Source organism: Anomaloglossus baeobatrachus, chromosome 1 (assembly GCF_048569485.1).
Source record: "Anomaloglossus baeobatrachus isolate aAnoBae1 chromosome 1, aAnoBae1.hap1, whole genome shotgun sequence".
In the NCBI taxonomy this organism is placed as follows: Eukaryota; Metazoa; Chordata; class Amphibia; order Anura; family Aromobatidae; genus Anomaloglossus; species Anomaloglossus baeobatrachus.
The window spans coordinates 479,101,972-479,128,682 of NC_134353.1; the positions used below are offsets into that span (position 1 = coordinate 479,101,972).

At 41.6% G+C, this 26,711-nt stretch overlaps 1 protein-coding gene across 6 annotated transcripts in view; it reads right to left on the bottom strand.

Moving 5' to 3' along the window:
• Window positions 1–518: 518 nt before the first annotated feature.
• Window positions 519–26,711, bottom strand: part of MYO9B (myosin IXB) — a 255,193-nt gene continuing 229,000 nt past the window's right edge. For 4 of the 6 annotated variants that reach the window (XM_075314952.1, XM_075314924.1, XM_075314922.1 and 1 more), the window contains 6 exons: window positions 17,798–17,929; window positions 17,529–17,652; window positions 12,829–12,876; window positions 12,319–12,458; window positions 8,577–8,704; window positions 519–5,852 (listed from right to left, as the gene is read on the bottom strand). In XM_075314952.1, the coding sequence (XP_075171067.1) occupies window positions 5,440–5,852; window positions 8,577–8,704; window positions 12,319–12,458; window positions 12,829–12,876; window positions 17,529–17,652; window positions 17,798–17,929 (985 nt within the window). In that variant the 3' untranslated portion in view covers window positions 519–5,439. Of the gene's footprint in view, window positions 5,853–8,564; window positions 8,705–12,318; window positions 12,459–12,828; window positions 12,877–17,528; window positions 17,653–17,797; window positions 17,930–26,711 lie in introns of all 6 variants that reach the window. The other 2 variants (XM_075314962.1, XM_075314943.1) reach the window with 2 other exon arrangements.

Consider the following 26,711-nt stretch of genomic DNA (forward strand, 5'->3'; position numbering starts at 1 on the left):
TGATCGCACTGATCGCACCATATAGGGGGTTAAAGTGTAATATCAGCTGGAGACCCGGCAGCAATTGCAGGGGTACAGCGCCTGAACCCCAAGGTCGCTATGATTACAAAATGCACAAAAAGAAGCATGGAAAAACAGATATGAAAAATGCGCAAACGCAATAAAAATGATTGTTTTTTCTGCTGCGTTTTTCCTAACAAAACATGTTTTTCCTATGTGCCAAAAAGAAGCACATAAAAAAGCAACATGGGCACATAGCCTGAGGAAAAATGAATTTATGCCAAAGATCAATGCTTTTCCTGGCTGAAGTAATCCAATGAGAGGAAAACTTAAAAAATCCCATGACCATAGGGTTGTAATAAAGCCAAAGTTTAGCATTTGCATTACCGATGATAACTCGCAGATTCCCCCCCTACCTACATAATTGAACTTGGATTTAACTTTAGCTATGTTTAGTTAAAATGTTTATAGAAGATAGACATGAACGGTAAAAGATAAAGCCATGAACACTGTCCAGTTATAAACTGATTTAATAAAGATGACAATGAGGAGCACAAAACATGTTTATACAGAAATTTCTACATATAACAGACTTGATAACAACTGCTTTATAAAAAAGGGGACCCAAACAAGTCTATACATATATACACTTAGCTAATAAACTGCAGTTGGACATGTTACTTATTTGGAGAAATATTATGAGATTATGATTGTTGAGTACTTGAATGTAAATACTTTCATTAAGGCTCCCCATACACAGACTAAAGTCTGCTGAACCCGTTAATATCAGCGGTATCAACTGAAAGCCTAATATGTATGGGGGTCTTCCGACTCTTCCCCCTTGGATTATTTTCAGAGAGAAGGTTTTCACCCTGTTGGATTTCCATCGACTGATCCTTTTGTATTCCTAGAGATAAGATTCTGAGAAAGGAGTCTTACAGCGGCTCTCTCATACAGAACACAGGAGTGCTCAGCCGACATAAGTGTTCTAGTGTATGGGTAAGATGGGCGAGTCAGGGGAGATACCTGTTGGCCGAACGATCATTCAGTCGACAGTTATCGAACTTCAAGTAAGCAAGAGCAAATATATTTGCTCAATATTTACAGAGAATTGCATTGAAGTCATCCACATTGGGGTCTCACTGCAAATTTATGTACCAATGGTACCACAATGGTGTGACCAACAATTTGCCTAAATGCTATAGTTGGCAATACTAGAAAACAATGTAAGTTAATATAAGTTAAATACATAGCATTAAATTTATTTTTGTGGCTTATCTCAGTTGATATTACATTAAGGTTACATGCATATCAAATTCACTACCACCAGTCAAAAAGATGATCTAGTAAGGGACACCCAAAAGTCGTATAACACCCTTGAACTGCCTACTAAATTTCTTAGCATCAAAACGCATAAAACAATCCATTTGTATCGATTGCTGCATTAAAAAAAAAAAACATAAAATAACTGGAGGATTGTGGACAGGACAAATTACATAAGTTACGTGGCCACCGATGCCTAACTGTTAGGGATGTTCTATAGACATTAAATGCCATTTTGTAAATACAATACTTATTTTGCAGGCATCATGAGTTAAGAATGCTCAATCACTATTAGCTTTCAGTGTAAATGCAGCTTAAAAACATTTGTTTCAAGATAATCTTTTGGTGTAAACAGGCTGCAGATCACCTGATGAACAAGCTAAATGCTGATGATTGGGTGAAATAATGTTTTGCATAGCACAAAAGATCGTTCTCTTCGGAGTATAGTCCTGTGTAAAGAGGACTCCCTCTGCCAAGAACAAATGGCAGACTATGCGCACTTTGATATCTATTACAGATCGCTCAGTGCGCATCATTTACTGTGGTCTGACTTTGTAAACACACTATTTAAGAACTGCTGGTTGACTAACAAAGTTGAATTTCAATATGTCTGGCAATATTTAGCGTTTGATATGTAATCTAGAAAAACTGTCAATGTCCTTGTGCCCCACCTGCTTCTGCTTATTATAGTACATGGAGAAATCGAGACCTCAAAGCATAAAAGTACAAGAAAAGAGATTATTCTTGCACTGTATTATTTACAACACGCATGCAAAACCTTTAGTGATCCACGTGCCACACTGGCGCAACGAACGACTTTCAAGATCCATGATAAAACTGAAAAAGAGAATTTATGCAACATACATCCTATGTATTCTAAAGCTAAAGGGTGAAAAGTCCACTACCAAGATTCCCACATACCTAACAAGTAGGGGGTCATCATCATCCATAATCAGTATTCCAGAGAGGAGACCCTGCACACCAGAAACTATCTCCACCCAACTCCCCAATGCCTTTCAGGAGTGATTTACACTCTGGTTAAACAGTGATCCATTCGTGCGCTGACATCCCTGCTTCTCATCAGTGCGCAGATGATCTTCCCTCTGATATAGAAATCACTTAATACAGAGGGTTGATGCCGCACAAAACAACAGGTAAGGGTAGAAAATAACATGCCCCCCACCCCCAGTTTGTTTACCCATTTTTGAATGTAGTCAAGCTTTCAAAAATGATATTAATCTGGTATTTGCATGTGACAGCAATAGCATGTTACCTTTTTCTCAATACAATTCTGCTTACATTACCAAGTAATCTGAAGATACACCATGCTCATGTAAAATATTCACTGCACAAGCGACAATGTAAAAGATAACAAACAAGTAGTAGCCCCTGAATAGTGAATACTTCACATTCAATTAAAACACTTCGGCCTTGAAGGTCATGACATTCCAATATATTTATGCGTCAATAAGGCACGTTATGATTTGATCGCAATCTAAGATTACAGAGGAAATGTTGTGTACAGTTTAAGCATATAAATTCAGTAATCCTGTGCAAAGTGTAGAGAAGAAAAAAAAAAAAGGAAAAACAAACTCAACATGCGTACCATGGTAGACATACAAATTCAAAAGGAGAAGTCATCAACGAGCTGTCAGGAATCAATAATATAGAAGTGCAGTATTTTATTGAGTTGACACTGGCTAATGATCTACATATCAGAAATTATGGGGCTTTAAAGTGCTTATTGACCTTTAAACACCACAAATGTATAAATAAACCACATACAAAGTTCAGTACCTTTGTAAATGCCCTACATTACTTGCAATACTCAAAATTATAGCGCAGAGGTGGATCCATAGTTTGTTTCCTTTGTCTCCATCGCATTAGGCCAAATTCAGACATCCAAATATCATGGTCCTAGTACGGACCGCAATGCCTGGACTAGCGTGCCCTGTCCATAAATGGATAGCCTGATACTCATACATGAGACAGTCAAGTTTTGGTCAGGAGACCCGCAGCCTTTCCTGCATCACTGTCAGTTCTCCGACCATGATACAAGGAAATCTTAACGAGGCCTTATAGATCAAACAATTAACGCTTTTACATTTGAGCTCAGCAGCTTTGATTGTGCCCCTGATAGATATTGTAGTACAAGCAATAGCAATTTTCAAAGCAATTTTCAAAATTACTCAACTTTATGTGTAGACTATAGAAATACTTTGGCTGGAAAGCTTTTGGTCACTTTCATTTAGCAGTATACTGCTCAGTACTATACATCCACAGTTATAAGCCAAAAGGTGCAAAATTCAGAGTGCTAGAAGCTTTACACTTTAGGTTCTATACATAGTTTTGGCTTACAAATGCTGATCTAAAATACTGACCAATATACTGCTATGGTAAAGTTGGAAGAAGCACAAAACCAAATGTTACCTGAAGCTTTGTTATGTATGATGGATAGTGCCTCTCATGAGTGTGCCAGGGAGGTTAGTGCTGTATATCTTCTGTATACCTATACTATTTACAGATATGTTTGAGGGATTTCTTCCCATATAGGAGGAAAGGCTATGAAATTAGCAGATATGAGTTTCCCCAAATGTAATTTGAACATTTTATATTAATTTTATTTCACAAGACCACTTAGTACCAAAATGCAATAGGTGTGTGGCACCTTCATCTTGCCATGGACTCAGATCACATAGGGATAATGGTATCTAGTAATTGGCAGGGATTCATGATGAGAGTTTAGAGTAAGCCCCTATGCACATTAGATTAATATCAACTGGTTTTCCCGACAGTGTAATGTGTATTATGCAGGCATGTGTTTGGGGAGATATAGATTGATGATGTCTTATTTCAGACTTCCGTTTGTAATCTGTCCCGGAGATAAGCCACAATGAATTTCTCATATAAAATACAGGCATGCTTTCCCGAATAGGCGACAAGTTGAACCATCATTCAGCCAACATGTATGTTGGGCTTTAGCTTAGAGACATGACCATGAAACAGAATAAAGCAGTAAAGTGAACCATTAGGCTTAAATCATGTCAGGTTTTCTTTTGGATTCTTCTTTTGAATAGATTGATACTTTTTCTTTTCAGTCCACTGAATCTGATTTTCATCCATATCTCTATTTTTATCATTAGTGTGTCAATCATTTATCTTAAGCAATTATGGATGGTTTCTATGTGCTATCCGTTTTTTCCCCCACACCTATTCACCTGAATTGGGTGAGTTTGAGCAACAAATTGGATAAAACTAATACATGTGTTTGCGCGTGTGAATGGCGCCTTACTTTCACCAATGGGTTTGATTTTATTTAATGAAACCTTTTACGTCTATGGCTATCTTAAGTTAATTCAACTGAAATCCCAGTATACAGAATAAGAAGGCTGATGCAATGCAGATGGATTGGACTTGGCTAAAGCGAATATAACGGTTAGTAGACAAACTGGGAATGGACACAGTACAGACATTGGTAGATGTGCAAATAGAGAAATCATACTGCTAAGGCACCAGTTGTTCGGAGTCCCATGTCATGTCAATATAACATGGTCTGTTGAATTTTGCACTGCTAGTGAGCACATTCTAGAAACGCTAATACTTACATTGTTTACGGCATCTTGTGGAAAATGCTATCATCTCTAAAAACAAGAACAATGTTTCAAGTAAAATTTGAACAGCTCTTGCCTCTAACATAATAGTTTGTCCTCCTCTTACTTTATATAGTCAAATATATATATAAAAAAATGCAACAAAATATGAAAAACGCTAGGTCATATACATTTAAAAATAGTATTGTAACAGGTGCACAAGGCAAAAAAATTACTCCTTTGGTCCTATCATATTACAAAACTGGAATGAACGGTTTGCAACTCAATTCCTACACTACTGTAGGAAGGATCACAAGCACTTCTAACACTCAACTTTCCATTCATACATCCCATCAAAGCATCCTGCATACACGTGAGGGGCCACGGGCCACAGTCTGTTTAAATACGGAAATGAATACATTCCATTTTTACAAAATTCATATTCATTGCCTCGTGAGTCTGAAGCAGCAACTAGAAAGTAACAGTCATGAAGTCCAGGAATTATTTCATGTATTCTTATCACGCTTCAAAGATTGGACTCTTCAGAACAGGGGATCTGGAGATGAGGATCTGAGAAACGACGTATTAGTTTGGCTGTGGGTTCGTAATCTACAGCTCCCTGTATGGCTCCCAATACTGAACCATCAGGGACGTAAACAGACTGGATGCTGTCAGTTCTTCGACCGGGCTGTTCTCTCCTTCGAACACTACTTGATTCATCTGGATAGTCTGTAGCTTTGGCTATTCCAGGGGGCAACTTTATGTTGGCAGTCAGCAGTACAGGATTACGTCTAGTGCCTCTCATTTTTGCTAGAAAGGAGGAAGGCCTTCGCTTGATACTCGGAGGAGGGTACAATGTGGATATAGGGCCCTTGGATGTAAAGATGTTGGTTTTCACCACTGGCTGTGACACAATAGCTGAATCCACCACACAAGTTGCTGCAAATAAAAACATAAGAATTATTCAAACTCATCTTGTAAAATAATCCACTAGTAAGCTTACTGTCAGCTTACAGATGCCGCCATTCATTGGCCCAGCAGTCACGTGAGGCCAGTGAATAGCTGGAGTGGTCAGGTGACTAGTGGAATAGTTTTCTTCATTTATTCTACTAGCATTTGACCACCAGAGTGACTAGGATTCAAGGCGTATGGAACAATTTTTAACTACACTAGCATGGATTTTGTAAACTACTGGAAAATTCCAGTAATATAATGGTCAAGGCATATACAGTCACTTGCTGATCAATGAGGCTACTCCTGCAAGGTTGATAAAGTGACTAGGCCTTTGGGGAGATGCAAGTTTCTCCTGCAAAGCACCACTTACATCAACGTTTTTAAACAGAATCTAATCATCAGTTTTTTGCCACTTAGTCTGATTGCAGAATAATATAGAGACAGAGACCCCGATTCAAAGGATGTGTTAATTACTGGACTGCTTGGGGTAGTTTTTATAATATCACTGTTATCAGCAGGACACCTACTGCCATGTAGTCCAACCCCACCCTCACAACAGATTGTCAGCTTTTTGCTTATGCATAATGTACTTCAAATGAAGTGTCATCAGAGGGCAGAGGTTGTGGCAGTGACCGCAGCCTCTGGCCACTCCCTGAAATGAAGTGTCATCAGGACGCTCGTTTTAGAGGCTGGTCCCGCCCTTCTGAGTCCCTCCCTACTCTGTGCCTGCTGTCCCTCCCTGTGCTGCACATGGTGTGATCTGCATCGTGTACGGCGCTCATTCTATCTGCTCAAATTTGTAATGATGAGCGCTGTCTATACCCGGCCTTCAGGAGAGCAGAGACGTCACTAGTAGGGGCGAGCGTGAGCAGAGCGTCATTTTACTCTGATTCTCTGGGATGTGAGCGTCAGATCACAGGTGAGGAAAAGATGAAGAGATTAATCTCTCCATCGCTTATCTCTGTGTGTATGGGACTGCACTTGGATATTATCAGAGTACAGTCCGATGTTTCACACACACACACACACACACACACACACACACACACACACAGACACACACACAGACTTGCATGGGTGCGCGTGATCTGACATATACTGCCAAAAGCAGAATGCTGCTATTTTTTGCTCGTCATGAGGAAGGGAAAGAAAAAAAAACAAAAACACACGGATCTGCCCTTGCCTCATTGGATAACAGTGGTTAGAGTTCAAGGTGAGAAAGCAATAGTCTTGCGTTGCACTCCTCCGTATTATACGCCAGTGTGAAAGTACCCTTAATGAAAGGTAGCATTACCAGAATGAGACACGTAACTAATACAGAACAGCAGAACTCTGTTTTGTCTCCTTATACACACATTTGTCTGTGAGATGGAAGCTGAAGCACAATGAGAGGACATTTACAAGTGTTTAAAGCGGTACTGTGTCAGCTATAGTCACACATAGCTCTGCAGTGAGATCAGGAGAGTGGCCATCACACTGGTGCCCTGTCCACAGATTTTAATAGCTAATTTACATGAAAGAAAACTGTGAATTTCTCTAAAATAGAACATCGGATCGCAGATAAAGGTATTATTTTACAGTGGAACCTCGCTTAACGAGTAACCCACTTAACGAGAATTTCGCTTAACAAGCAAAGGTTTCTGGAAAATTGTAACTCTGTTTACGAGAAAGCTTTGCTGTGCGAGCAAAATACTCACCGCACACACTTCCGGTTCCGTACATACACCACGCTCTAACCCGCTCTTGCAGTCCACACAAGCACGCACAAACACACACAAACACACACGCACGCACACATACACAAACACACGCACGCACACACATACACAAACACACACGCACGCACACACACACATAGACAAACACACACGCACGCACACACATACACAAACACACACGCACGCACACACATACACAAACACAAACACACACGCACGCACACACATACAGTATTATGCTCACCTTACCTTCCGTTCCACCGCCGGTCTCATGGTTCTTGTAGTTCCCGGGTACATTGCGACGTGCTCGCGGTGAACTACAAGTACCATGAGGCTGGCGGTGGAACGGAAGGCAAGGTGAGCATATAATATGTGTACCTTCTGTTTCATCGCCAGCCTCCTGAGTCCTGCAGTTCGCCGCTCTGCTCCACTCCAGGCTGTGCATCGGCATCCATAGCGACGAAGCAGGAACTTCCTGGTTCCTGTCACTGCTACTCAAAGTCAGCGCGCTGGCCAATCAGAGGCAAGCGGCTCTGCCTTTGACGTCAGCGCTCTGGCAGGAAGTTCCTCCCTCGTCGTTCTGGTAACCCGGTACACGGCCCGCACCGGAGAACAGCAAGTCCCAGGAGACCGGCGATGGAACGGAAGGTAAGGTGAGCATATAATATGTGCGTGTCTGTGCGTGTGTGGAATGACAGAATAGGGGACCAGGATGGGACATTTAACTAGTTGTGGAACGAATTGTCTGCATTGCAATGATTTCCTATGGGAAATCTTGCTTTGCTGAACGAGTAACTTAGTTAACAAGCACAGTCCCAGAACGGACTGTTCTCGTTAACCAAGGTTCCACTGTACTCAGTTTCCTATGACCTGCATGCCAATATAGAAGGCTTATGAGGGTTGATCCTATTACCAGATGCCCTTTAAGAACTATGCATGCAGAATTATAATATAGTAGTAATACCAAAGGACACACTACCTTAATACTGACCTTCCTTTCCCAGAGGGACAGGTCTATCATCCAATAAACTCTCTGTGCTGTTCGACGTTTCAGAGTCCATATTCTCTTCATCTGAGCCCCGCTGCTCAAGCTCTGGAAGGCGGTAAGTAATATCTTCCCTGCAAAATATGAATAATAATAATTATAATTATAATAATAATTTTATTCATTTATATAGCGCTATTAATTCCACAGCGCTTTACATACATTTGCAACACTGTCCCCATTGGGGCTCACAATCTAGAGTCCCTATCTGTATGTCTTTGGAGTGTGGGAGGAAACCGGAGTACCCGGAGGAAACCCACGCAAACACGGGGAGAACATACAAACTCCTTGCAGATGGTGTCCTTGGTGGGATTTGAACCCAGGACCCCAGCGCTGCAAGGCTGCAGTGCTAACCACTGAGCCACCGTGCCGCCCGAATAAACATACTAGTAATAAGACCTACTTGATAAAAGCAGTTTTCTAAAACCAAGGAGGCTTATTTGCTCCATCACAGCACAGAGATGACCATGAAGTGGACAGTCCAAGTTACGAGGAACTCAAGTCAAATATTACATTGTTTTAAAGGGGTTGTACGGTCTAAATTCACAAGTCTTTACTCTCTCTGGTTCTCTTATGGCCGGCAGTATGCATATTGTATACTTGCAGTATGCGGCATTCCCAGCTCGGACACTGGTGAATCCTCACAACTTAGTGTATGTGATGTGAGAATTCACATAGTGACTGCAAACGTGTGGATTTAAATCCAACAACCCCTTTAAGGCTAGGGCTATAAGTAAACGCTGGGCAAGTCAGCAAGTCTCAGTCCCATATTTTGTGACTTGTATCAACTTTATATGTGATAATTTTAAAAATAGCCAAGTTGCAGACAGGCTGCATGTGCATTGCAATAAGGTTTATGGGGCATTGCTAAAGCAAATCTATCACCCCTATCTATGCTTCCTAGACCTCTGTAAGACACGTAATTTAAATTTTACTTAAAGGGAATGTATCGTCAAGAAAAAAAAAAAATTAAATACCTGAAAAAATGTAAAGTAATACTATTTTAATGTTTTGTTTAAATATTATTTTCTTTTTTTAATTGAGCAAAATGTAAAAAAAAAATTAAAAAGTTTAATATTTTCCACTGTTTCCACTGTTAAACACTAGGGGGAGCAGCTTCTGAAATCCTACAGAAATCCCACTGTAGGAAAAAGCTCACGTTACAGCTTGCAGTAAAGTGAGCGGAGTCTGCTCTCCTGTGTGTGGTGGCACGCCTCCCCCCTCCCAATCTGAGTGTTTACAAAGGATAACAGAGAATGACATGTAGGGACACAATGCACAGCCATTTTGTTGGTGACCAGAAATGTCTAAAGTGTCACCAAGGACAGCTGGAGTATCACCCAGGACAGGATTAGATACACGGCCGTGCACACAGCATCACCCAGGACAGGATTAGATACACGGCCGTGCAGACCGCATCACCCAGGACAGGATTAGATACACGGCCGTGCACACAGCATCACCCAGGACAGGATTAGATACACGGCCGTGCAGACCGCATCACCCAGGACAGGATTAGATACACGGCCGTGCACACAGCATCACCCAGGACAGGATTAGATACACGGCCGTGAACACAGCATCACCCAGGACAGGATTAGATACACGGCCATGCAGACCGCATCACACAGGACAGGATTAGATACACGGCCGTGCACACAGCATCACCCAGGACAGGATTAGATACACGGCCGTGCAGACCGCATCACCCAGGACAGGATTAGATACACGGCCGTGCAGACCGCATCACCCAGGACAGGATTAGATACACGGCCGTGCAAACAGCATCACCCAGGACAGGATTAGATACACGGCCGTGCAGACCGCATCACCCAGGACAGGATTAGATACACGGCCGTGCACACAGCATCACCCAGGACAGGATTAGATACACGGCCGTGCAGACCGCATCACCCAGGACAGGATTAGATACACGGCCGTGCAGACCGCATCACCCAGGACAGGATTAGATACACGGCCGTGCAGACCGCATCACCCAGGACAGGATTAGATACACGGCCGTGCACACAGCATCACCCAGGACAGGATTAGATACACGGCCGTGCAGACCGCATCACCCAGGACAGGATTAGATACACGGCCGTGCAGACCGCATCACCCAGGACAGGATTAGATACACGGCCGTGCAGACCGCATCACCCAGGACAGGATTAGATACACAGCTCAGCAGACAGTATCACCCAAGACAGGATTAGATACACAGCTCATCAGACAGCATCACCCAGGACAGAATTAGATACTGTCTGATGAGCTGTGTATCTAATCCTGTCCTGGGTGATGCTGTCTGCTGAGCTGTGTATCACATAAGAGAGGATTAGATACACGGCTCAGCAGATAGTATCAAACAGGAGAGGATAATACACAGCCGTGCAGACAGCATCAGCGGCGGTACTCGCATGCAGTGGGGCACGGGCACACACATACACAGCAGCGGCGAGCAGAGCGGTGGCTGGGGAGAGCGGAGGGAGGAAGTGTCATCGGAGACAGTAACGGCGGGGGGAGGGGCGGCGGTAGCAGTAACGGGGGCTGGGGAGAGCGGAGGGATGGGGTGTCAGCGGAGACGGTAACAGCGAGGGGGAGGGGCGTCACTAGCGGGGGCTGAGGAGAGCGAAGGGATGGGGTGTCAGTGGAGACGGGAACGGCGAGGGGCGGCACTAGCGGTAGCAGTAGCGGGGGCTGGGGAGAGCGGAGGGAGGCGGTGTCATCGGTAACGGGGGCAGGGGAGGGGACGCGGCCTGTACTCACACATCCCGGCGGTTGATAGGGGTGAAGTGGAGCAAACAGCATACGCTGTGAGCTCCACGATGATGGCGCTGAACTCCTCCCTCTGCTGTGATCTGGACAGCCCAGGGGGTGCGTCCAGGTCACAGCAGACGCCCACTGTAACAAACATAGGGTCGGATAGCGACCACTATTCTCTATGCACAGGGGCTGCCATAAAGGAGTGTGTAACTGTCGTTACACACACAGCAAATCCAACATGGCCCCCAGTGCATAAAGTAAAATTAGAACAACAGAAAAAGTAAATAGGCTACGATTTTCATTTTGTATTAGAAATACTTGATTTCAGAATCACTATTTTTAATACAAAAATAAAAAAACGCGATACTGTCCCTTTAAGGAAGGGACAGTAACCTTTCAGAAAATTTTAATCCTTGGGCGCAGTCTGTTATAATAATAATAATAATAAAAAAAAAAAAAAATTATATGGTCACACACACACACATACACTGCACTGACCATCCCTGATTTAGAGCTGAGCCTCTTGTGCTGCTGCTAGTGTTGGGTAGTGCCTATGGCGTTGATGTCATGTCAACAACTAATCAGTGATCTCAATGGCTCCGCGTAGAAGAAATATGCCCCTTGGAGCCGCTGAACTCACAGATTGGCTGCAGTGCTTTCAACATGATGTCAGCGCCAGGAACCACGAACAGCAGCAGAAACTCAAGGCTGGCCCTGGGGTGTTTGTTTGGCCTTTTCAATGTCAAAATGCAACGAGAGACCATTTTCTGGAAAAGGACAACCCCTTTATGCTTGAGAATGGACGTAGGATGTAAGTAAAAAATTAGGCAAGTACAGATTGCTCTACTTACCAGGTATAATGAGAAAAGTATGCAAAATATTGTGTGGGGTTATTGACAACTTTTTTTTTTTAAATGTTACTTACTTCTCATCTTTAATAGACTGTATCCGCTCTATCAGAAACTCTGATTCACGTGCAGCATCACAGTCTGCCAACTGCTCCTCTTGCACTGCTTGCAGGTCAGGTAGGCCATTGTCGCTGGGACTGGGAGAAGGGCTCTTATTCTGCAAAGAACAGAAACTCATCAGATATACAATGATCACAAAACATTTACTGTATTGTGCTACAACAGAAAACTGTCCTGCTCCATCCCAAAGGCAATTTATTGCAAAAGCAGATATGGCACATGCAAATTTAGCAAGAAATTGGTATCTTGAAATGTGTTTGGGGAAGGTCAAAGAATATTTTTTGTCTTTGGCACAACAAATCAGTGAAAAGATGAGTAAAGTCAGAACACCATAAGGAGATAGGTGTTAGGCCTGAATGCCTAATACAGCCCATTAGTCATGCTGGAACATTAGGGTGAAGAGTGCTCCTTTAGCAAAATGTGAAATTACACACTTCAAGGCATGCAACACAAGGAATTATACCTACCAGAAGACCATCAATAGGGGAAATAAATCCTAAATGCCCAGACCACGCCTGTTACAGGAAAAAATAGGTAGACACACAAGTCGCAGGGTTGATCAGCAAAAACAAATAAATAAAATGATATCCAATCAAACACTATTATCATACATAACACAGGGTTTGGCCGATCTAGTCAGTAGACCTCTGCTACATAAACTTGCATAGATGTGGAAGAAGGAAACCAGGATATGCCATCACCGCTGACATCAAACATCCAGAAGTTGATTAATTTCTCTTTTATTCAATCAGGTCTACGCGTTTCAGGGCGCAGCCTCCTTCTTCAGGACAATTATTACATACAAAAGTCAAGTAGATTACACACACACACATATTATATATATATATATATATATATATATATATATATATATACATATATATATATATATATACACATATATATACATATATATATATATACATATATATATACATATATATATATATACATATATATATACATATATATATATATATATACATACATATATATATATATATATATATATATATATATATATATATATATAATATGTATATATATAATATATATATATATATATATATACATATATATATATATATATATAATATGTATATATATATATATATATATATATATATATATATATATATATATATATATATATATATATATATATATATAATGATTTCATGAGCTTTTTCGGTGCAGATTTGTCCCGAAACCTGAAGGATTTCCTGATGCCAGCAAAGTGAATGAGAATCCTGAAGTCTCATGCGCACGGTACTTATTTTCTCTTTGCAGATATTAATCTGCAGCATGTCAATTCTTTCAGCGTTTTTGCTGCCGATTTCAAACAAGTATGGGGAAAAATCCAAACCAAAAATGCATGTAAAAAACGTGTCAAAAACGGGCATAAGCTATGCTGTGTTCTTTTCCTGACAAGAAATACTTAATGTGTGCACACACCCTTAATGTCACAAGCCTCCCAAGTTTGCATAGGAATTTGATATAAGCTTAAAAGTGGGCTTATGATGGCACAGGGTTCACTTACAGCTTAGAAACTAGATATAGACAATGTCAGGAGAGGCACTGTAAGTGGAATCATCGACAGGAAAATCAGTCTTCTTTATGATTTCACATTATCCCCAAAAAAGAGAATATTAAGAATCTGAACAAAAAGGGAATCTGTCAGCAGGTTTTTGCAATGTAATCTGACAGCAGCACAATGTGGGGACAGAGATCCTGGTTCTAGCGATGTGCCGCTTAGTTTACTGGGTGCAGCAGTTGTGATAGAATCATTTTTTTCTGCTGCAAATCTAGCAGATGTCAGATGCTGAGCTGTGTAAATACCCGCCCACACCACTGATTGGCAGCTGTCTACACTGAATATTAAAGGCTATGTGCCCACAGGAGTTTGTACCTGCGAATATATCCGCAGGTACATCCACAAATTTCCTGCAGCAGCTCGCCGGAATCCGCAGCCATTTTTAGCTGCGGTAGTACAGCGAAATATCTGCGGTAAACCTGCTGACATTCGTGCGGCTTACCTGCGGAAGTCCCAACCTCTATCGCCATAGTGGAGGGCCGAGATTTCCGCAGAAATAATTGACATGCAGTTACGTGCGGCTGTGGGACATCCACAGCATTTTCCGCAGCCGCACATACCGCAGCATGGATTTATTTTAATTCTTTATTTTTAATGCATCAAAGACAAGGACACGACATCTGACATCATAGTATGTCATATGTCGTGAAACAGTTAAATAAAAGTCTGCTATTGTGAGACTCCTAAAGCCTTTGAAAACATTAAAGGGAACCGGTCACCAAAATTTTGGTCTTCCATTTAAGAGCAGCATGATGTAGGGGCAGAGACCCAGATTCCAGTGATCTATCACTTAATGGAATGCGGTTTTTTGTTTTTTTTTATAAAATCACTGTTTTATTTGTGGCAGATCTAGCAATTCTCTGAATGCTGAGCTCTGTATAACACGCCCATACCACTGATTGGCAGCTTTCACTGTAGATTAGGTGGCAAAAACCTGATGACTGATTTCAATTCCTTTAAAGGAAATCCAAGTCTGCAGTCACTGTATATTTCAGCTACATGAGGTTTTGTTTTATGCATGATAAAATGTATTCATTTTACCACTGCTTTGGGCACCACATAAACTACTGTGTAATTTATAGATCATTTAGGCTTTTTGTGTTTTTATTTTTGACTGTTCATTTTTCACAACAAATAACCTTTTCAATTAATTCTCCAGGTTATAAAATTCTTGTAAATTCCTAATGTGTGGTTTGTTTATTTATTTTTTTTTTCTTACACATGTGCTAAAATGTATTTTATATGAAATGGTTGTCGATTTTTTTTTCTTTTGTCGATACTTATTTTTGTAATATTTATTTTTTTTGTTACATAATTTTATCCCAAAAAGATCATCAAAGATCTCTGGGGAGCAAATTTTTTTTCCACCATAATGGGGAATGGTTAGAAGCCACAGTGAAAAACAGCTCACTACAGTGACACAAGTCATTGGCAGAGCTGATCTGCATAGGTCAGAACCCAGTAACTCTGCTTTGCCGATAGACATGACAATCATCTGATTGCCAGTTCCTACAGAATGATTGGTGATGCCAATTCTTCCATACACTAGCTCACTGAGTGCCATAAAGCCGGCAAATTAGAAGACAGAAGCAGTAATACATTGCTTCTGTCTTCTTCCAAGGATTTCTGGCTATGTCTCACAGCCAGAGACCTAGCCTGTTAGATTGTAGTAGCAGAACCTTTAACCGCATGCCGAAAATCTATTATATAAAGCTGAATGTGTGTGTGTGTGTCTGTCTGTCTGTCTGGGATTGGCATCTGCACCGTCGCAGCTACAGCCACAAAATTTTGCACACACACACACACGTCTGGACCCCGAGAGCGTCATAGGCTATGTTGTGAGGTGAAATTTTAACCCCGCGCATTCCAATTTACCAATCAATTTTGCCCCTATCTACATAATGGGAAAAAGTGAAACGAAAAAAAGTGTATCCGCACCGTCGCATTTACAATCACAAAATTTTGCACAGACACCGTGTGACCCAGGGAACATCGTAGACTATGTTTTGACAGGAAAATTTAACCCCACGTTTTACAGTTGCGCTCCAAAAAACATGCCTCCATTAAAGTAAATGGAGCCTGGAACTACAGGTTATTAGTAGGAGCTGTGATTGGTTGCTATAGGAACAAAAGACATTCATAGTATAAGAAGCTTATATGTGAGGTAAGAAGATGTCAGTGGGAAGACTAATAGAGAGACAGACCTGGAAAGAGACAGACCTGGAAAGAGACAGACCTGGAAAGAGACAGACCTGGAAAGAGACAGACCTGGAAAGAGACAGACCTGGAAAGAGACAGACCTGGAAAGAGACAGACCTGGAAAGAGACAGACCTGGAAAGAGACAGACCTGGAAAGAGACAGACCTGGAAAGAGACAGACCTGGAAAGAGACAGACCTGGAAAGAGACAGACCTGGAAAGAGACAGACCTGGAAAGAGACAGACCTGGAAAGAGACAGACCTGGAAAGAGACAGACCTGGAAAGAGACAGACCTGGAAAGAGACAGACCTGGAAAGAGACAGACCTGGAAAGAGACAGACCTGGAAAGAGACAGACCTGGAAAGAGACAGACCTGGAAAGAGACAGACCTGGAAAGAGACAGACCTGGAAAGAGACAGACCTGGAAAGAGACAGACCTGGAAAGAGACAGACCTGGAAAGAGACAGACCTGGAAAGAGACAGACCTGGAAAGAGACAGACCTGGAAAGAGACAGACCTGGAAAGAGACAGACCTGGAAAGAGACAGACCTGGAAAGAGACAGACCTGGAAAGAGACAGACCTGGAAAGAGACAGACCTGGAAAGAGACAGACCTGGAAAGAGACAGACCTGGAAAGAGACAGACCTGGAAAGAGACAGACCTGGAAAGAGACAGACCTGGAAAGAGACAGACCTGGAAAGAGACAGACCTGGAAAGAGACAGACCTGGAAAGAGACAGACCTGGAAAGAGACAGACCGAGCACATTACTTGGCCAATTTAGTTAAATCTGTGTGGAATATCTGGGGTGTTGAAATATATGTTGTGAAATGCTTCTATTAGCTTAGTTTTTGCTTTTTAATAATTACATTTCTATTTGTTTTGTGGTTTTTGTGTGTAGAATAAATTTTTGATAATACATTCTATTTTGTTAACAGCAGTTGTTAACCTGGGCGAAGCCGGGTAGTACAGCTAGATTACAATAAAATGGGGATTAAAGACCAGGGATCAAATGCTCTAAATGTATGGCACTTGGTTCTTTTGAGGTTAATAAAGTTATCCTTTGTGATGAATAATGGAAGTGTGGAATCCTACATATAAATACTTCGAACTCCAAGAAAAATAATAGTAGATATGATAATTATGCAACAGACTAATATGATACATGTATACACAATAAGAGATTTTGAATTTCTGATACAAAATAACAAAAGCAGCATTTGTATGTTAAAATTAGGTTTTGCTGAGCTTACATTGGTGCATATGTCTTCTATGAATTTCACAGAGACTTATTTTAATAATTGGAAGATTACAAAATTGCATTATACTTAAAAATGTATTTTAAGGAATTGCTAGTTCTAGTTTCCATTACTTACTGAGCTCTGCCTTAGAAGTGACAGTCTGCACACTGCACGAGTCTCTGCTGCTTCCAGAAGCCCAATTTCCTGCATTTTCAATTTATATTGCCTGAGTTGTTCCTTAATTAACATCTCAACACATCTAGCAGTGAAGAAAAAATGGATTATTCCTAGAACTTAAAAAGGAACATTTCTATCTTTACGTAGAATATTTAAAATATGAAATGAGTGATTTTTTCTTTCTGTATAAGGTCCGATGATCCACAGGACACGTGACTGTTACTTACGCAGTAGCTTTGGACACTTCCTTCATGCTTGTTAAAGGGTCATAATAATCTGGGCAGCGAAGAATGCAGGGGGCAAAAACTATTGCCAAGGAATTTGAGGACATTCGATTCACATCTTCTAAAAGAGCAACCCTGAAAACAAAAAAAAAAAAAAAGTCAGTGATTTACAAATCTATCCATAAAGCAAAGTTATAAAATGCCCCACTAGGATTAAAACTGATCAGTCTACAATACAAGCTGCATTCATTCCACACATCATTTTCTTTTGGAATCGATCCAGCATTGCTATAGAATACTTTGTATGAATTCAACCTCAATATCCACCCACCAAGCTGAAACGACAGCCCCTCCGTTACCTTCTGCCCTGCTGGTGCTAAAATCTCACACTGTAGCGGCCAGTGAGGCAGGGGATTTCACCACATTTTTAATGTTGACCTAGACACACTATGTAATAATAGATGTGGAGTGAAAATATTTTTTTTTTTGCTTTTTTGTTTCAGTTGAGGAAATATTAGCAATCAAATATTTGGTACCTAATGAGTTAACTTTAGTTAAGTCCAAAAGGATGTAATCAGAGTTTTCACTGGAGGCGTGTACTTCTGCCTCTGTATGATGCTGACCAATCATAAGCAGGCAGTAACATAAAAGTGCAGAAGGATCTAAGCCATGTAACTAGGCTCTAAGACCATCAAGTGCAATGCAGTCTGCAGAGCCATGTATCTAAGCCAGTCATTCCGCTGACCCGTGTATTTAAGTACTTCACGTGTGATTAGGTCCGCTAAGCTGTATATCTAGGCCCATCACGTGTGAAGCGGTCTGCTGAGCCATATATCTAAGCCAGTCAAGTGTGATGCCGCCATGTACCCAAGCCAGTCATCCGTGATGCAGTACTGCCACATTTACTGCAGTCATAAGGCGAGCTAGCCCTACACTATGGCAAATTTCAGCATCTACTCTCCCTTATGTAGCTAAAAATATCAGAATCTTTTCTTTTTCTTCCTTATTTTATACTGGAAAAAAAGGAATATTAAAAAAATAAGTAAATAAATACTTTACATTTTCAATTGTTGAAAAAAGTTTGATGACATTCCCTTTACTTGAAACATGAGGTTAATTTCAAAAGTGACCACTTGGTGGTGCTGTTATACAAGCAGCAATTCAATTCTATGGAAAGGAAGGTCATTTCAAAGTGACCACTTGGTGGCACTGTTATACCATCAGCACAGCAGCAATTCAATTCTATGGAAAGGAAGGTCATTTCAAAGTGACCACTTGGTGGCACTGTTATACCATCAGCACAGCAGCAATACAATTCTATGGAAAGGCAGGTTATTTCAAAGTGACCACTTGGTGGCACTGTTATACCATCAGCACAGCAGCAATACAATTCTATGGAAAGGAAGGTCACTTCAAAGTGACCACTTGGTGGAACTGTTATACCATCAGCACAGCAGCAATACAATTCTATGGAAAGGAAGGTTATTTTAAAGTGACCACTTGGTGGCACTGTTATACCATCAGCACAGCAGCAATACAATTCTATGGAAAGGAAGGTTATTTCAAAGTGACCACTTGGTGGCACTGTTATACCATCAGCACAGCAGCAATACAATTCTATGGAAAGGCAGGTTATTTCAAAGTGACCACTTGGTGGCACTGTTATACCATCAGCACAGCAGCAATACAATTCTATGGAAAGGAAGGTTATTTCAAAGTGACCACTTGGTGGCAATGTTATACCATCAGCACAGCAGCAATACAATTCTATGGAAAGGCAGGTTATTTTAAAGTGACCACTTGGTGGCACTGTTATACCATCAGCACAGCAGCAATACAATTCTATGGAAAGGAAGGTTATTTCAAAGTGACCACTTGGTGGCACTGTTATACCATCAGCACAGCAGCAATACAATTCTATGGAAAGGCAGGTTATTTCAAAGTGACCACTTGGTGGCACTGTTATACCATCAGCACAGCAGCAATACAATTCTATGGAAAGGAAGGTTATTTCAAAGTGACCACTTGGTGGCACTGTTATACCATCAGCACAGCAGCAATACAATTCTATGGAAAGGCAGGTTATTTCAAAGTGACCACTTGGTGGCACTGTTATACCATCAGCACAGCAGCAATACAATTCTATGGAAAGGCAGGTTATTTCAAAGTGACCACTTGGTGGCACTGTTATACCATCAGCACAGCAGCAATACAATTCTATGGAAAGGAAGGTTATTTCAAAGTGACCACTTGGTGGCAATGTTATACCATCAGCACAGCAGCAATACAATTCTATGGAAAGGCAGGTTATTTCAAAGTGACCACTTGGTGGCACTGTTATACCATCAGCACAGCAGCAATACAATTCTATGGAAAGGAAGGTTATTTCAAAGTGACCACTTGGTGGCACTGTTATACCATCAGCACAGCAGCAATACAATTCTATGGAAAGGAAGGTTATTTCAAAGTGACCACTTGGTGGCACTGTTATACCATCAGCACAGCAGCAATACAATTCTATGGAAAGGCAGGTTATTTCAAAGTGACCACTTGGTGGCACTGTTATACCATCAGCACAGCAGCAATACAATTCTATGGAAAGGAAGGTTATTTCAAAGTGACCACTTGGTGGCAATGTTATACCATCAGCACAGCAGCAATACAATTCTATGGAAAGGCAGGTTATTTCAAAGTGACCACTTGGTGGCACTGTTATACCATCAGCACAGCAGCAATACAATTCTATGGAAAGGAAGGTTATTTCAAAGTGACCACTTGGTGGCACTGTTATACCATCAGCACAGCAGCAATACAATTCTATGGAAAGGAAGGTTATTTCAAAGTGACCACTTGGTGGCACTGTTATACCATCAGCACAGCAGCAATACAATTCTATGGAAAGGCAGGTTATTTCAAAGTGATCACTTGGTGGCACTGTTGTTTATCAACAGGCAATGCAGTTAAATGTGATATGTAAAGAGCTGCAGAATATGCTGGCGATATAGAAAAAAAAATTATTATTTATAAAAGGGAAAATCATATAATTTTTTAACCCCTTAGTGACGGAGCTAATTTACACATTAATGCCCAGGCCATTTTTTGCAATTCTGACCAGTGTCACTTTCAGAGGTTATAATTCTTAACGCTTTAACGGATCCCGGTGATTCTGACATTGCTTTTTTGTGACATATTGTAGTTCAGGATAGTGGTAAATTTAGGATGATATTTTTTGCTTTTAATTGTGAAAAAAAATTGGAAATTTCATGAAAATGTTGAAAATTTTGGAATTTTCAAATTTTGGATTTTTATGCCCTTAACCCAGAGAGTTATGTCACACAAAATAGTTAATACATTACATTTCGCACTTGTCCACTTTAGGGTTCAAAGTTCATCAGTAATTTCCCATTTTTTCAACAAAATTTACAAAACCATTTTGTTTAGGGACCACTTCACATTTAAAATGACTTTGAGGGGCCAAAGTGACAGAAAATACGCAAAAGTGACCCTATTCTAAACACTGCACCCCTCAAAAGAATTTTGAATCTACAGGTGCTTCACAAAAATGTTGCTGTGGCGGGAAACTTCTCCTTTTAGGCTATGTACCCACAATCCGGCGACACTGTGTCTAGGTATGCAGTGCCAGCCCTTCTGCGGAGATGTATGTGCTGTCCACGGGAGAACGCAGCTGCCTGTGCATACAATCTGGGTTCGGGCTGTTGCGGACTTTATTCTCCCACCGAAGAACACTTTAGTCTCCGCAGCATAAATTGACATGCTTCTGCTCAGGAAGCCGCGCCGCAGGTCAGTTTATGCTGCAGAGAAAAGAAGTGAAGTGGGAGGAGATTTCTAAAAATCCTTCCTCTGTGCTTGAACTGCACAACGCAGCGTTATGGACGAACTGAAAAAATGCTGCATCCGAAATGCTGCAAATCCTGAATGTCGGCACACAGCCTAAAAAGTTAGGAAGGATGGATGGATAGAGGTCTAACATGTAAATAATGTCCCACTCCCCTGCATATTCTAACCTGGCACCTGTTAGTGACTTTCATTGTGCTTAGCCTTATATTTAGCCCAATTATAAATAATTAAAAAAAAAAACGACGTGTGGTCCCTCCCATTTTCGATAGCCAGCTAGGGTAAAGAAGACGGCTGCAGCCTGTAGACCACAGCTGGCAGCTTCACCTTGGCTGATGATCCAATTTGGAGGTTTTTTATAATTATTTATAAATAATTAAAAAAAAAAAAAAAGTGGGGTTCCCCTCAAATTGGTTCACCAGCCAAGGTAAAGCAGACAGCTGTGTTCTGGTATTATCAGGGTGGGAAGGGCCATAGTTATTTAGCCCTTCTCAGCCTAAAAATAGCAGGCCACAGCTGCGCCAGAAGTGGCACATCCATTAGATGCACCAATTCTGGTGCTTCGCCCCAGCTCATCCCAATGCCCTGGTGCGATGGCAAACAGGGTAATATAAGGGGTTGATACCAGCTGTAATGTCACCTGGCATCAAGCCCAGCGGTTAGTGATGTCACGGCATCTATCAGATACCTGACATTACTAATAGTCAGTAATAAAAACAAAATAAAGACAAGAAAAAATTTTATTTGAAAAAATGCTCCCGAACACATTCCCTCTTTCACCAATTTATTGAAGAAAAAAAAATCTGGTCCACAGTAATCCATTTTGAAGGTCCCACAACGATTCTGCACCTTCCAGATTATTGGGTGCACGCTCAGGGAACGTACACCCTATTTTCTAGAAGTGCAGACCCTCCATACATAAGACTGCACTCACACACCCCCCTCCCGGGTCTACACAAGGGCTGTGTGAGCGGCAGTGTCAGTGACAGTGTCGCTGGAGCCGGGGCTGAGAGCAGCCCTCTGCTCACGCGACCGGCATGTTACTGAAGAGGAGGAGTGATCGCGGGGATCACCGCTGCAAGAAGGTAAGGAAGTCAAGGGGAGACCGGGGGACGACTGGGACAGAGTGGTGTGGGACCTGGGGACAACATTTCTGTTGCAGCAAGAGAAATGAGGGGGAGGAGGAGGGTGAATGCAGCATGCGCCGCCAGTCGTGCCTGCCATTTTGGCTGGCCAGGAGGGGGTTGGGGACCGGGGGATCCCAGATCGGGTGGGGGAGACCTAGAACGGCGGTGAGGAATCCGGGGAACCGGAAAAGGGCTCAGGGGGAGGACATTTGTCTTCGATCTGAAATGTTTGCATTCATTTCCCTCCGATCTGAAATGATCAGAGACGGCGGCAGTTTTCGGTGCGCTCCAGTGCCATTTTGGATGTTCCCGAGGGAGGGGTGGGGGGATTTCTCAGTTACCAGGGGCCTTGGGGGCACTAGGGGATGATATTTTTTTCTCATCTGACATGTTTGATCACGTCAGATGAGAAAGAAATCAGTTTTACCTGCCATTTCTTTTTTTTTTTTTTAATGTCATCGGCCGATTACGGCGTATACCAGCAATCACATTATCGGGGTCCAAAACAAACACCCCGACTCATAATCTGGGGGGGGTCTCAGCTACCTCTGGTAGCTGAAACCCCCGAAATTTTCCGTCGCTGGGGGGGGGGGCACTACAGGCTTTTTTTGATGATGTCTTAAAGTGTTGGTACAAAACAAGTACCTTTGCTTTTCCGATGTTTTGAGATGTTAGGCCGTCGTTATGGGGTTAAAAAAAATGGCCTAACAAAAAAATGTATATTTACACAGCACCAACGTATTACGCACTTTAAATTTGAGTGGGGACATATATAGATAATAACAACATTACAGAGTAACACAATTCACCAGTTCCAGCAAGAGTGACGGGCGTATTCACAAGCTTACAATCTATATGGAAATGGTGGAAAAGTAGGACAATAGGCAGAACATGCTTGTCATGTATGCTCCATGCATAGAAGTTAAAAAGGTCAGATTTATTTTTTTAAGCATTGGCCATTTGGTGTAATTAGTAATGCAGTTAAAAATAAAAAAAAAAGTCAGGCAAAAGTCAGGTTGTGTCAAAATTGGCCACTTAGTGCTGTATAACAACTACTAGCTATGCAGTTAAACCTGTATTGTAAAGAGCTGCAGAAAACATGTTATTTAAAATGGAAAGTCAGGTTATTTTAACATTGGGCACTGGTGTCCCTGTTGATTAAAAAGTAGCAATGAAGTTAAAAGGAAGCGGTCAGCAGGTTTTTGCTATGTAATCTGACAGCAGCATGATGTAGGAAGAGAGACCCCGATTCCAGTGATTTATCATGTAGTTTACTGGGTGCAGCAGTGTCACAATTTTCTCTGCTGAAGTTGTAGTAGAGATCAGGTATTGAACTGTATGTATAACCCTGTTCACACCACTATACAATGACTACAGAAAGCTGCTAGAGAGCTGCTAATCAATGGTGGGGCATGGTTGGACTAGGATGCAGGAGGCAAGTTGTCCTGTAGTGATAATCTCCTGCTGGTAAAATACTGATTGTATTGAAACAGCAAAACAGCCCAGTAAGTAACATTTCACTATAATCATGGCGTCGACTGCTCCTACATTATGAAGATCTCAGATTACATAGCAAACACCTTCTGACAGATACCCTTTAAATGGAAGTTAGGTCCTTTCAAAATTGTGCACTTGGTTTTGCTGTTTGTTTGTTTTTTTAACTCCTTCATCACCAAGCCTGTTTCCACCTTCCTGATCAAGCCAATATTTTCAATTCTGACCAGTGTCACTATGAGGTTATAACTCTGGAACGCTCCAATGGATCCCAGTGATTCGGAGTCTGTTTTTTCATCACATATTGTACTTCATGATAATGGTAAGTTTAGAACAATATTTTCACAGATAAATGCAAAAAATATCAGAAATTTGGTGAAAATGTTAAAAACGTAGCAATTTTCAAACTTTTAATTTTTATGGCCTTAAACCAGAGAGTTATATCACACAAAATAGTTACTAAATAACATCTCCCACATGTCTACTTTACATTAGTGCAATTTTTTTTTTTTTTTTTACAAAAGTAATAAGAGAAATGCACCAATTTTTTTGTGCAATTTCTCCTGAGTACACGGGACAGGGCTCGGAAGGAAAGGAGCGCCATTAAGACTTTTGGAATGCAAAATTAGCTGGAATCATTAGTGGATGCCATGTTGCATTTAGAGAGCCCCTGAGGGGCCTAAACAGCGGAAACCCCCACAAGTGAACCTATATATATTTATCTAGATATTTTGTGAGCACCTTGAACTCCCCAGGTGCTTTACAAAATTTTATAACATTGACCTGTGAAAATATAAAATCACATTTTCAACCACAAAAATGTTGCTTGAGCCCCAAACTTTTTATTTTCACTAGAGTAACAAGAGAAAATGCACCATAATTGTGCAATTTCTCCTGAGTAGCCAACACCCCATATGAGGTTGAAAACGAAATATAAAGCTCAAAAGGGAAGGATTATTGATCTTACTTATTGATCTTTACATTTAGTTGGAATGGTTTGCAGGTCCAATGTCACACTAGCAGAGCCCCTGAGATACCAGAGCAGCAGACCCCCACATAAGTGACCCCATCTTTAAAACTACACCCCTCAATGAAGTCATATACCACAGTTGTGTCACAGAATTTTAGACCATTAAGCAGAAGAAAAAAATGAATTACATTTTTACCACATAAATTTTGTTGTTCTCGCCCCAAATTTTAAATTTTCACGCAGGGAAAAGGGTAAAAATGGCACCAAAATTGGTCACACAATGTCTGGTGACCGTGGCAATACGCTGTACACTACTGCTTATCTACACGGCAAGTATCAGGAGGGATGAAGCACTATTTGACTCTTGGAGCACAGATTTCCATACAATAGTTTGCAGACTCCATACACAGAGCCCCTAAAGGCCACGTCTCACTAAGCAACATCGCTAGCAACATCGCTGCTGAGTCACGGTTTTTGTGATGCAACAGCGATCTTGCTAGCGATGTTGCTGTGTGTGACATCGAGCAACGACCTGGCCCCTGCTGTGAGGTCGCCGGTTGTTGCTGAATGTCCTGGACCATTTTTTAGTTGTTGCTCTCCCGCTGTGAAGCACACATCACTGTGTGTGACAGCGATAGAGCAACAACTGAATGTGCAGGAAGCAGGGAGCCGGCTTCTGCGGACGCTGATAACCAAGGTAAATATTGGGTAACCAAGAAGCACTTTGCTTGGTTACCAGATATTTACCTTAGTTACAGCGTCCGCCGCTCTCAGGCTGCCAGTGCCGGCTCCCTGCACACGTAGCCAGAGTACACATCAGGTAAATAAGCGAAGCGGTTTACTTATTAACCCGATGTGTACTCTGGCTAGGAGTGCAGGGAGCCAGCGCTAAGTGGTGTGCGTTGGTATCCACGGTAAATATGTCTGGCTGCCAGTAAAGTAAAGGGACTTATAGCTGCCACGCCCCTCTGGGAAATATTCAAATTGTCTCTCCAGTTTCTGATTCTGATCTGGCATATATCCGGAGTCATATTGCAAAGGATTGTTAAAAATCCACTTGTGACTTTAAGGATCGCTACTTCCAATAGGTGGCGCTGCGCTAGAGTTTGTCTCCTCTATGGGTGTAGAAACAATTTTGACTCCATGTGTGTTTTCCTGAAAAAAGCAGCAATGGATAATACAGTATTGTAATGTGCAGGAAAAGGTCATGGACCGTCCGCACATGTGCACTACAATATTTTAATCTGTCCCCAGCAGGGCAAAGAGAAATACTTGTGGGCAGAAGAGCAAAGTTGGCCTCTGTGTGGATGACGTAGGATGCATCATCCAGACAAAGCAGGGAAGGAGGACGGCGACTGCAAGAATACAGGAGGTGCTGGACCAAAACCAGCGATGCTCATCGGACCGAACTGCCCCACAGGTGAGTATAATAAAAGCTGTTTTTTACGTTCTACAGATTGCCCTGAGCTCT